Source organism: Urocitellus parryii, chromosome 6 (genome assembly GCF_045843805.1).
Source record: "Urocitellus parryii isolate mUroPar1 chromosome 6, mUroPar1.hap1, whole genome shotgun sequence".
In the NCBI taxonomy this organism is placed as follows: Eukaryota; Metazoa; Chordata; class Mammalia; order Rodentia; family Sciuridae; genus Urocitellus; species Urocitellus parryii.
In genome coordinates, this window is record NC_135536.1 from 186,308,335 (window position 1) to 186,321,694 (window position 13,360).

The 13,360-nt window shown below is 40.1% G+C and overlaps 1 protein-coding gene across 1 annotated transcript in view; it reads right to left on the reverse strand.

Moving 5' to 3' along the window:
* Positions 1–320: 320 nt before the first annotated feature.
* Positions 321–13,360, reverse strand: part of Rab22a (RAB22A, member RAS oncogene family) — a 58,140-nt gene continuing 45,100 nt past the window's right edge. The window contains exons 4-7 of the mRNA XM_026412251.2: positions 7,548–7,619; positions 7,359–7,465; positions 6,631–6,740; positions 321–2,155 (exon numbers count right to left, since the gene is read on the reverse strand). Coding sequence (XP_026268036.1) covers positions 2,058–2,155; positions 6,631–6,740; positions 7,359–7,465; positions 7,548–7,619 — 387 coding nt within the window. The 3' untranslated portion in view covers positions 321–2,057. The remainder of the gene's footprint in view (positions 2,156–6,630; positions 6,741–7,358; positions 7,466–7,547; positions 7,620–13,360) is intronic.

The window sequence follows — 13,360 nt, forward strand, 5'->3', positions numbered from 1 at the left end:
TTTGGTGGAAAAAATGTGAAGGTGGTGGATTTGCATCATCTTTCTGTGAAATAAGACAAAAAAAGGCCTCACACGCATTGCCTTTTCTGCAATCAGCCAGGCAACCTTTGTTTTTATTTGTTGTCGTAGAGATAGAGGCCTGGTAGTGGGAAGGCTGGGGACAGGCCAAGGCAGTGGCTGGACATCCTGGATATATATGAAGTAACATCAAGCCACCTTCAGTCGCAAGGGCCCAGCCCTAGGAGTCATGTGGCTTCTCGTATCAAGTTTGCTAATTTAATGCTGAGTTGGAGGCAATGCTAGAGAGATAAGAGTCCATGTGTATTTCACACAAAACAGTGTTGGAATTTTTACCAACTGCATTCTTTCTATATGATTTCAAGAAGAATAAAGCAATTTCAAATGCTTAAGACATACAAGAGGGAAAAGGGAGTCATTTTTTACTTAATCCGAGTTATAATTTTCCCATTAAAACCTATCCATATCAAGTGGGGGGCACAAAGAAATAACAATTATTTTCAAAAGTTTTGACTGTTCAGTTTAAGGCTAGCTCTGAAAACACAATTTAGTTTGAAATTCAAGCTGTTTCATTTCCTATTTAATCCTGTAAATTTCCTTCTCGCACAATACTCAGGTTGGAGGGTGCCCAATTAGACCAGGAGCACATTTCCACCAACTGCACTTCAGTGCTTTATTTTTAGATCATATTAAAAACCTCATTAGGCTCCCTGAGGGAAAAGAGTGTTAACCACTAACAGAGGCAGGGGAAAATAAAGGAAACGAAAAGATAAGCTAGATTGTTAACAAGAAAAGTGCTCTTAAACCAGTTGGTCTGAGGTCACTGTGAAAGCCGAGAGAAACTTATTACCAAGACCAGGTAAATGACTTGAGCTCAGAGCACACTCTTTTACCACAGGCCAGCAAGAACTAGTCAGGCTCATCGAAGTGGCATATGTCTTTATTATCATTTCCAGATGGGATGTAGAGGGAAGAGGGGTGGGCGGAAGGGAAAGCACAGAAACCTGGAAAGACTGTAAGCTAAACATCTATGCCTCTGCACAACATAAATGTGCCTCAGTCTCCAGTGGACAGGCTGAAAAGTGGTGGGGGCATCACAAGACTGGGTGCGAGATTAAATGGAGTGCTGCATGAAACTTAGAATTTATTAATGTATTTACATAATTTATAGTCTTTAAGCAATGGTCTCATAAATACAGACTACAACTTTACATATGCTAAGCAACAGATACTTGTTTTCCCCACCAAAATACTTGGATTAAATAAAAAAATTGACAGCATTTACATTACTTTCTCCTCTTCCTTGTTTTTTAAACTGCTGCTAACCTATTTAGGACATACGCAGTTCATTTATTCCAGGTGCTTCTCTACCACCACCACAGTGGCGCCAGTGATGTGTTTAGTGATACATGTGCGACAGGGTCAAAAGCAAACCCAGGGTGGGCCAGCAACCACTGCCATGGTGTTGGCTTTCTGTATGTATCTGGGGCTAACATGCTTCACAGAAAGTGCTTCAGAGACAGCAGAGATGGAGTATCTCCATCTGTCCTAGACAGAACCATTTCAGCTTCCAACAGTAACTGCCGTCCCTTTACCTGCAATATCCTACCACATTTAAATGATACAACTCCCTCCAACAGTGGTAACGGGAAACCAAGGAAATGATAATCTTGCCCCCCCCCCCAAGAACCACGAAAGTGCTAATTTTCCCTTTTTACAAATGTTACATAAAATCCTGATTACAAAACTACTCAGCAATTTAATTCCACCATCCATACAATGATGTGCTCCCTTCAGCAAGGTCAAAGTCAATGATGCGGTCCCTTTGGACACCACAGATCCTTGACATACTGGACGTCCACAGACTGAAATACCATTGCTGCAGTCTTCAAGGGGAGAACAGAACCGGCCAATTTCTGTGAGTCCTTTTTGCATGAAGAAGACTCGAGCGGCTAAGTGGACACTGGTAGCAGGCCCCCAGCCCTCCTGCTAACTGTCAGGACCACCTGCTTCACCATCGAGTCTGAGGCTGAGGCTCATCAGCAGCAGCTTCGCTTTGGCTCTGACGGCTGTCTGCGGAGCTTGAAGCCCTTACCGCCAGATGGCGGGTTGGCGTCAGTGGATGGAATTCTTCGACCTACACCAAAATGGGAGGAGAGGGAATCAGCTACAACTTTCCAAATCGGTTCCTTCTCAGACACAATTTTGCAGATGCAATTTGAGTTTAAAAAAAAAGCAAAAAAATATTAATAAACATTTTCCTTGGGAACAATTTACAGAAAAGTTGCAAAGATGACTGATGTACAGAGTTGCTGTACATCTCATCTTGTTCCCTTCAATATAGACTGGGGTCTTATATTGTCTTGGGACATTTGTTGAAGTGAATAAATCAACATTAGACTTTTTTCAGGTATCACCAGTTTTTCCACTAATGTCCAGTTTCAGTCCCAGGATCCAAACAAGGATATTACACAATACTTAGTAAAGAAACAAGAAATTTTTTTTTGTACTTCTGGGGATTGAACCCAGGGCCTTATGCATACTTGGCAAACACTCTATACTGAGCTATATCCTGAGACCATTAGTAAAATTTTTAATTAAAAAATTACACATTAAAAAAAAAACCATTGAGTAGATAATAAACTGCATGTTAAAAAAAAATTCGATCAGAACATGCCTGTCCCTTTGTGTCATGGCAGAGCCACCACTGTGACCTACTGCTGGTGCAGCCTTCTGGGGAGGGAGTATCTGGTTCCTGCCCCGCTCTGCTTTCTGAAGCATGAAGGAGAGCAAGTAGTAGGAACTGACCTCCTCCTTGATGCTTTCACTCAATACATCCTGGGGACTGCTCTTCCTTAGCACAATGGAGAGGGCTGCTTCTTTTATTAGCTTTACATCACCTGTATGTATCATATATTTAACTGTTCTTCCACTGATAGATATTTAGTTTATTCCCATATTTTGATATTATAATAGTGGTGTGTGTGTGTGTGTGTGTGTTGTGTTGTGTGTGTTGGATAAACAAACAGGATTGGAGGAGCTAGGTCATGCTATTCTATACTTGGCATTTGTCTGACACACAATGTCTTCCCAGTGTCTGTTTAGCACAAATGCAAGAAGGATTCGTGATTTAAATTTTCACAGATGCTGCCAGATTGCTCTCTAAAGAGGCTGTGCCATTTTATTCTCCTACCAACAATGTGTAAGAATGAACAGGTTTCACTTTACTGCTCTGTGAAGCATGATGTCAAATTTGAGACAAATCTTAAATCACCCATCCATCTACCTGGCTGATAATCAAGGGCTACTTTCTCTAAGATGGCTTTCCTGATGCCCACCACTTCCTACCTCTCTCCATCTCAGACACCGAATTCCATCAGGTCACTAGAAGCACACCAGGATATATTTGTTTACATGACTGACTCCCTCTAACTATACCCTATGCTCTTCTAGAGAAGAGAGATCCTGTTTCTCCATATGGGTGGTATTCCTGGAATCTTTGTGGCACACTACCTGGTGTGGAGGTATTCGTAAACATGGAATGAATGGACAGGCACAGCTTCTGATGTTAGCAAGGCTAAGAGAGAATTGGCAGCAACTCTCAGGTCCTTGACAATCAAGCCTCAAGACTTCACCATTCTGGGAAGTGTATAACATGTGTGGGCAGCACACGGCATGGTCCCCACATCAACTAAAAAGTCTCCTGCAACTTCTCAAATATCTACAGATACTGCTGTAATATTTATAAGTTACCAATTTATTTAAAAGTTTACTGAAGCTTCTTGTTATTATGTTTTTCTCAATAAATGGAAACTCAAATGCAGGTATCACAGAAGCAGCTATTAAATGTGACAAAAAGTCTTTTTAGAATGAGTATTCCTAGAAGAAAACATCTTTATCATCTGGGAATAGGCAATGGTTTCTTAAACAGGAACTAAAAATCATATGCTGACCATGAAAAAAAAAAAAAGGACAAATTGGAATAGACTCAGATGAAAAACTTCAGTTGATTGAAGATTGATTCAAAAATTAAAGTCAGGCCACAGAGGAGGAGATATTTCTAATACACATAATCAACAAGGGACGAACATACAAAATAAAGCAGCATAGACATTAAGAAGGCAGTTGCCTGGCAGGCACTTCACAAGACAGACCACTCAGAGAGCACAGAAACGTACATAAGTGTCTGGACAGCGCTCGGTTTCATCAACCCAGGGGAAATGTAGTCTACTACCTGCCCAGCAGAGATACAGGAGTAGAACCTCACACATACACTGATGAGTATCCACTGGCATAACCACCATTGTGAATATTGGCAGTGAAATCATATGAATACAGGTAAATCCAACGACCCAGCTATTCTTCTTTTGGGGATAAAGATATCTAACGAAATGTGTACAGATGTTCACCAAAGGACATGACCAGAATGTTCAGAACAGTACTGTAGTAGCTTTAAATTGGAAACAACTGTCCAAATGTCCATCTACAGCAGAATAGATTAGACTATGGATATCCCCCTTCCCCATCTCCTACAGCTCCATGAGATAATAGGGATGATCTAAAAATGTAATATATAATAAGAGAAACCAGACACAAAGAGTAAACAGAGTATGCTTTAAAAAATATAAATAGCACAAAACATATGTAAAACCAAACCATGTAAAAGAGTTAACAGGATGGTTGTCATCCTGGAAGCAGGAGAGCCACGGCTTACCCTGAGTGCACCCACAGGCTCTACTCCACTGGGGATAACACATTGGCCTTTGTGCTTCTGTAGGTGAACTTCTCCATATGAATCTTCAACACTCAGTTATGCCAGGCACTGTGCTCACACAATGTAACAGCAGCACCCAGTGAAAAATAAACCTGATTTCTACCTATGACAATTTTTCTAATCTTTGTGAATCGTTTTTTTGGGGACGCTGATAATAGAACCCAAGACCTCAGTCATGGCAAGCAATTGCTCTGCCTGAACCACACTCCCAATCACACTGTTGATACAGTTCACAACCCTCGTCTTCTTTTTTTTTGGCTATACTGGGGGTTGATCCCAGGGGCATTTTCCCACTGAACTACATTCCAGCCCTTTTAAAATTTTGAGACAGGATCTTGCCAGGTTATTCAGGCTGGCCTTGAACTTGCCATCCTTCTGCTTCAGCCTCCCAAATTGCTGGGATTATAGGCGCATGACACTGTGCTTAGTGTAAACGGCCAGATCTAAACAATGGGACACATTACATAAAAATCCAGATCTCTGAGCAAATTATAGATAGCAACATAAAAGCAAAACAAAAGTAAACCATAAAAAACCTTGAAAACCACCTCCGCAACTGGGCACCAAGAGGCTCATACTCCAGCTTAACTCCAGTTGCTGGAGCTGGGCCCAAACCCCAGGGCTTCCCGGGACACTGCTCCACGTGGCCTTGGTGGGCACTGGAGTTCACAATCCTTCTTCACAGAAGCTAAGAACCTTTCCAGTTCTAGCTGTCTCAGATCTTAACCAGAGGGTGGGCCTTAATGCATTGACCTTGCAGGGCTGACTCCTGCACCTCCCTGGCGCCTGCCATGTCAATGTGAACTCCCGCATCTCGAGAGGGTCTGCTCTGCTTGACCTCAGCTGGTATCACCTCCTCAGAGAGGCCTTCCCTGATCACCTGCAGGTACTTTTTCACTTCATCCTAAATCATTTTTTCTTTTTTCAAAAATTAGTTCTAATCAGTTATACATGACAGTAGAAAGCTCTTCGATGCATTGTACATAAATGGAGCAGAATTTTTCAATTCTCTGGTTGTACATGAAATAGAGTCACATCATTTGTGCAATCACATATGTACCTAGGGTAATGATGCCCGTCTCATTCCACCGTCTTTCCCACCCCCTTGCCACCTCCCCCCGTAAATTATTTTCTTCATGTCTCTTATTATGATCTGAAATGATCCTATTTATCTGGTGTTCACTTTCTGTCTCCCTCGGCAGAATGTGCGCTCTGAGAGAGCAAGGGCTGTGTCTATCTTCTTCAGGCTCTCTCCCCAGAGCCTGGAACAGTTTCCAATAAATATTTTGATGAATTTGAATGAAATGAATAAACATAGATACAATCTGTAGGGGATCCCAAAGGCATGCAGCAGCCTCTCTCCCATCTAGTGTCATCATGCAACACTCTGGAAGGGAAAGGGGAGGGTAGGAAAAAGATCTCCATACCTCTCCCCTGCTTACTACTAATTTTTGAGGATTTTCTTACAGGGTAATTATATCTGCATTTTATTTCCTTTTATTTATTTTGCTCATTTTTGATGACCTTGGATGACTAATTGAAATACATTTAAATAAAGAAAGAGGGAGACTATAGCTTCTGTGACCTCATGCCCTGTGCATTACTTATTCAGTAGCAACATTATTTCCAGAAGAGCCACAGTCATCAGGCAGCAGCTCTCCAGCAATCACACCTTGAGAGGAAAGCTGGCCGTTCCTCTTGTACTCTCAAATCTCATTTCACTGACGACAGCACCAGAGACTAGACTACTCAAAATACGATGGGAATTCTAACCAGGAAGATAATTCTTTCTGAAGTTGTTCTGCACAGAGGAAACCCATAAGCACAGAGATACTCACTAATTTCTATAAAGAGCTCATTTATGTTTATCGCATTTTTTGCGCTGGTCTCTACAAAAATCGCATGAATGGAGTCAGCGTAGTCCTTAGCATCTCTCTCCATGACTTCTCTGTAAGGCAACAATTGCAAATCAGAACTTCTACCCATTAAGAGCTTATGTTACCCCCACCTACCCAGTAATTAACCAGATTACTGATGACAGAGAGTGTTCTGAATGGCTCTGTGAACCCCAACACTCGGTCTTCCCAATTATACCACTTCTGTGTTTAAACAAACAAAACCCAGCACCACTAACAACATAGCTAATGGAATGATTAGGGCAAGGTTTTCTACTCCCACCCCCAAAATAAAAATAAAAAAACCCTGCCTTGGGAATTATGGAAACGGTAGAGAGAAAATTCTAATAAATGTGCTTTCCTTATTCAGTTCTGTAACACAAGAGCTTGGGGGCTGCACTGATCTCAGATAATGCCAACTGCGATGTGACCAATGTTCAAGTAAATTACACACCTGTCTATAGACATAATATGATTTGCTCCAAATGCCTGAAATTATAATTTTAGTTTGAAATTTCAGGACTCAGACCATATAACAAAAAGGAATTTTTCAATGTCAAAGATTTAAAAAAAACAAAAACACACACACACCAAGATTTTTACACTGGATATTGCTCATTAAGAACAGGAACACATAATCAGCAGTGCAATCTCTTTGTCTAATAACTTACCTGACATCGATAAGATCACACTTATTTCCTGCAATGGCAACTACAATATTAGGTGGGCCATGCTGTCGAAGCTCTTTTACCCAGTTCTTCAATGTTGAAAATGTCTCCTGTAATACAAAGGAAGAAACTGGAGATCTAAGCAACTAAGAATCTCCAAAATATTCTAAGGAAAACTGAATATGGTCTTACTTCTTTTGTGATATCGTAAACGATTATAGCTGCAGCTGAGCCTCGATAGTACATTGGTGCTAAGGCACGAAACTGCAGAGGGAAATAAACAACAACATTGGAAAAACTGGTTAAATATTTTTTTTTAAAATTAGACTTCAAAGTCCATTATCCCTGTACAAAAGGTAATCTTTCTCTGAAGCCAAAGATGACATCATGTTTTAAAGCAAATGAACCAGTAATTACCAAAGGCGAAAACTTTTAATGTTATCACTGAAATGTCTCTTAGAAGAAAGTTTAGAATACAGTTTTATAGGAATTAAATATGGTGCTATAAACAATTGATTCAGCTAAAAAGGCTTTTTAATTGAACTCAATGTTGTAATTCCCAAATTCATTTGTTCAATAGTCCTTTAAACTTTGGCTTTCCAAACTATCAGGGAGATAAAAATAATGCTGTGAACAGTTCTCCAGAGAAGTGCTGCATTGGAGTGTCTCAGAGATCACCCTGTAATCCAGATGCTGATTGTCCTAGACAAGGTTACACATTTAAATTCACTACTCGAATGAGTCTGCAACATGCTTTCTTGATATCTTAATCCATGTGGCGATTCCCAAATGCAGGGTACATGTCTCATTTCATTTCCACCTCCCCTCCACTGAGCACAATAAGGATGAGAAGAAATGAGGAGGAGTAACCACTTCCACAGCTACGGTGGTTTAGTGAGCCCTTTTTTTGATGAATGCCAAACAGGAAACATGAAGTACTTTCCCCAGTCAAAATCTGGTTCCTGAGCAAATGTCCTCGTGAAAGCATCATCCACAGAATGTGAGGCCAAAGTTAACAGACTAGACTTTTACCTTCACACTTCAACTTTGAAGGCTGAACTGTATGATGTCATGTTATGTACTGTATCCTGCTGTTTCTGGCAGCTTATACCAAATATGGCAGGAATAGCTTCATGGGGGAGCACTGGTGCATACGCAGCATACACACAGAACTGTGCACATTGCAACTTCTTTTCTTGTGACCCTGGGTTTTGAACCAAGGGTGCTCAACCACTGAGCTATATCCTTACCCCTTTTTTATTTTTTGAGACAGAGCCTTGCTAAGTTGCTGAGGCTGGCCTCCAATGTGCGATCCTCCTGCCTCAGTTACTTGGGCCACAGTGATAGTCTGGACTCTAACTTCCTATCAGTTAGTTTAATTTTTTGGCTTTTTTAAAAAAAAAAAAGTCCCCTTAGTTGTAGTTGGACACAACACCTTTATTTTATTTATTTTCATGTGGTGCTGAGGATGGAACCCAGCGCCTTGCACGTGCTAGGCGAGCCCTCTGCCGATGAGCCACAAACCCAGCCCATAATCTTTTGGCTTTTAAACTTTCATGTTACTTTGAGTTTTACAAAAGAAAGAGAAAAATATGACTATAAGCTCCACAAGGGAAGATAGCATCAGTGTTTTGAACTCCATTTCATCTCAGGGCCTAGCACCTGAGGTAATCAAGAACTGGTGAGCAAATGAAGAACTGTAATGTGGGGATGTCAAACTAAATGCCAGATCTGTATGTCCACAGACAGAAATGTTCACTAATCTCTGTGAGTAAAAGGTCTGCCTGGGTGAAAGCCTACTTCCAACAAAATGGTAAGTTTTAGAAGAAAACAAAAATAAAAGTTGTAAGTTAAGAAAACAATGCAGAAAAAGGAACTATATCTGTGTGCAATGGCCACACCTGTCATTCCAGCTACTTGGGAGGCTGAGGCAGGAGGATCACAGAGTTCAAAGCCAGTCTTGGCAACTGAGTGAGATCCTGACTCAAAATGAAAAATAAAAAGGGCTGTGGTGTAGCTCATGGTAGAGTGTTCCTGGGTTCAATTCCTAGGACCACACATGAGGGGGAGGGGAAGAAACTACATTAGGTAAAAAAGATTTTAAATGTCGGACTGACTTCCACAGCATACACAGCACACAGGTGGAAGAAAGGGTTATGGTATTAGTTTTCATTTCTGATATGCTTATGTTGGCAACATCCTTTACAGGGTTCTTTCTTTTTCTTTGTTCAAAACTGTAAGGTAAAATTCACATGAGTAAAGCAAAGTCCTTAGCTGTGCAACTGATAAGTGATGGACGTACACATCCATAGAAACCATCCACCACGGGGCTGGGGATGTGGCTCAAGAGGCAGCGCGCTCGCCTGGCATGCGCGGGGTGCTGGGTTCGATCCTTAGCACCACATAAAAATAAAAAATAAAGATGTTGTGTCCGCCGAGAACTAAAAAAATAAATATATATAAAAAAAGAAGCCATCCACCAGGATAGCAAATGTGAAATTTAATGTCCCTGTTTAACCTTGACATAATCTTTGTCTCTGAGCCTACTTCCTACTATGAACTTGAGCACAGTAGCTGTCTTCTATGATTTGCATAGAATATCATTTCCATTCTCTTGTTTTCAACCTTTCTTTGTATTCATGAACAATCTTTAACCAGCACACAGTCCGGTCCCGCCTTTCGGCACATCTGCCCACCTCTGCCTTCCAAGTGCAATGGTCCTTTACGTTCAATGCACCTACTGATGTGCTTGGGTCTTGGTCCACTACTTTTTTTTTATGTGTGTTCCATTTCTTTCTAAATTCCTTTGTCCTTCCTTTACTCTTCTCTTTGGATTGGATGCAGTGATATTATCTTACATCACTTTTTAAGTGGCTGTTCTTGTAACCACAATATACATTTTTTTCTAGTGTACTTAAGAGTTTAAAATGTTATCACTTCATATAAAATGTAAGAACCATCCAAGCATCGAATGCTTTTTATCCCACATTCTTTGCGCTGTTGTCAAATATTTAAAATCTATTAAATTCCACAATCCAATATCATAATTTTTAAATTAAATGGCCAGTTTTCTTTTAAAGTTGAGAAGAAACAATGAGAGATTCTCATATTTACTATATCCCAAGGCTGCTTATTTCTTCCTGTGGATCTTATTTACCATTTATTTACCAAAGTCATTTCACTTTAGCCTGAAAAACTTTCTGTGAACTGCTGCTGAATTGTTTTTGCTTTTCTAATAGCATCCTATTTTGACTTCATATTTGACAGGTATTTTTGGCATGGTAGAGATACTGTCCCACTGACTTCTGGTCATCACTGTTTCTGTAAGAAGACAGCCATCATTCAAACTGTTCCCTCATATATAATGTATCTTTCATCTGTGGCTGCTTTTGAGATTCTATTTCTGGTTTCAGCAGTTTGATTCATGATGTATGTATCTAAATGTGTTTTTTTGTTGTACTTACATGTTTGCTGAACTTCTTGGTTTTGTGAGATGGGGTTTCACTGGATCTGGGAATATTTTAGGCATTCTTTTTTGAGTCTCTTTTCCCCCCCGAACCTCTCTCTTTCTTTGCTTCTTCTGGGTCTCAATTATACCTATGTTAGGCTATTTGAATTTGTCTCAATAAGTATTGTTCACCTTTTTCTACTCTGTTCCTCTGATTAATTTGTTCTATCACTTATCCAGTGAATTCTTCACCTTAAATAAAAATGAAATGTACCTTTCAGTTTTAGCATTCCCATTTGATTCTTTTTCATTAAGAGTGAGATTTCTCTTCTGCAGTTAAGTAGTTAAGACTACTTTTCTTTAAATCTTTGAACATACTTAAAATGTGTGCTTTAAATTCTGTATCTGCAAATTCTAATAATGGGTGGGGAGTTGTTTTCCTCCCTGTGTCCTCTTCTCCTTCTCTGTATGTATAATCATTCTGACTGTATACTGGACTGCATGGATGATACACTTAAGAAAACTAGTTTTTGTTTTCTTCTTTGCAGAGTGTTAAATTACTGGCTAGCCACTGTGAGACAGGCCACCTTAACTTTGTGTAAGGCCATCAAGGACCCCCTGAGTTGCAGGACCTGTTCTCCACTGCTGAGGCACTGCCCTTTGGAAGTTTCAATGGGATGCCCGAGGTGTTTACCCCTCCCCTCTAACAAGGCAGGACTGGGTTCAAACTCCAGACTCCAGTTCTGCTGTAATGGCAGTCTCTGCTCTGTTCTAGTCACTCTTCTAGCTGTTGGTCTCTTCTGGGTTTGGTAATGTCTCCTCTGTATATTCACAACTTGGATGGTCAACTAAAGACTTGAGGAAAACTTACAAACAGACTTTGGGGCTTCCCTCCTTGCTGGGACCATTTTTGTGGGATTTGTATCCTCTTTTCCCAGCTGTTCTTGCAGTCCTCAACACTACTCACAGGTGTCATAAGCTAAAAAGACAGGCTTTCTGCTTGAGTCCTAGTTGCCATATGGTCTGAGGAGTGTTAACTAGGAAAAGCTGTGACAATGTGGACCATGTCCATCATAGCTCTTTTGTTCAGTCCCTGGCTGCATCTGGTTGCTCTGCAATACATTTTAAAAGTTTTATCCAGAGTTTGTATATAAATTGTTGTATCTGGGAAGGTTAGTCTATTATAGGGTACTCTTCTGTCATGTTGAAACTCTTTCCATATCATTTTGATGTAAAGAAAAAAGATGGAAGCACATAAAGAAATTCAAAAGACATTAGCACATCTGTGCTCCAAATGTGGCTCTAAATCAGGAGATAGCAAACTTTTTAAGGCAAGGGCCAAGAATATTACAGCTTTGTGGACCATTTGAGTTTTGTCACAACCACTCATCTCTATTACCATATAATGAAAACAGCCATGGAAACCAGCATGGTTATATTCCAATAAAAAGTTTACTTACAAAAACAGGCAACAGGTTGGATTTGGCCCATAGGCCATAGTCTTTTACTCCAGTTCTAGATGACCTTAAGTCATTAAGTTCCTGACTTTTAACATAAGAACAATTCCTTACAAGACTATGGTGATAATAACTGTGTGCTTTCCTGGTGTTCTGACCCGTGGAAAAAGCCATCAGGAGAACCACAACAAGTAGGGATGTAAATGTTTAGGATCTGGATGTAGGGTCTGCTAGATTCTGCTAAACAGCTTTCTTCTACATCATCACATGCAGATGGAAAGCATTTGAAGTGTTTTTCTACACTGATGGTGTAATAATGGGATGCACTCATGGTGCTCATGTGCTGTGTTTGTCTCCACACTACTACAGGAGTTTTTGTTAGTGAAGGATAATTGGTGGGAAAATGTGACAAAATGAATTCACTCAGATTGCAAATAACAGGGACAAAAAGGACTCACAGAGGTCATCTTGAGGAAATAAGTTTAAATTTAGGAAAATAAGTCTCATTTTACCTGGTAGTTGAAAAATATTTGCCTTATTTTTAAAAATATTTTTATTAGTTATTGATGGACCTTTACTTATTTGCTTAAATGTGGTGCTGACAAATGAGCCCAGAGCCTCACACATGCTAGGCAAGTGCTCTGCCACTGAGCTGTAGCCATATTTTAACAGTCAGGAGCTGAGTTTTTTGGATGAACACTGAATCACAGTTAACTGATAATTTGGTTATGACTGTTCTGATTAAACTATATGCTAGCACAATATGATATCCTTCATTTCATATTTGATCACACAGTCTTATAAAAATAGTAAGTTTTACAAGATATTTGTGGCCTCCAAGAATTGTCTGTAAGTCCCTCTGAACTCACTGTCATCTGAAGTGCTATACCAGCAACCTGACAGGTATTTTTCTCTTCATTTAACAAGATCCCAATCGTCAATGATTCACATAAGATTTTAAAAATTCTCCAAAATAACTTTCACCAGTTTAATCACTTTGTAATCATCCATAACCTGATCAACAGAAAGACAACACACTGTCAAAATGTGTGGCAACAGGATAGATGCTAGACTCAAATGGGGAGGCTATACAATTAGTT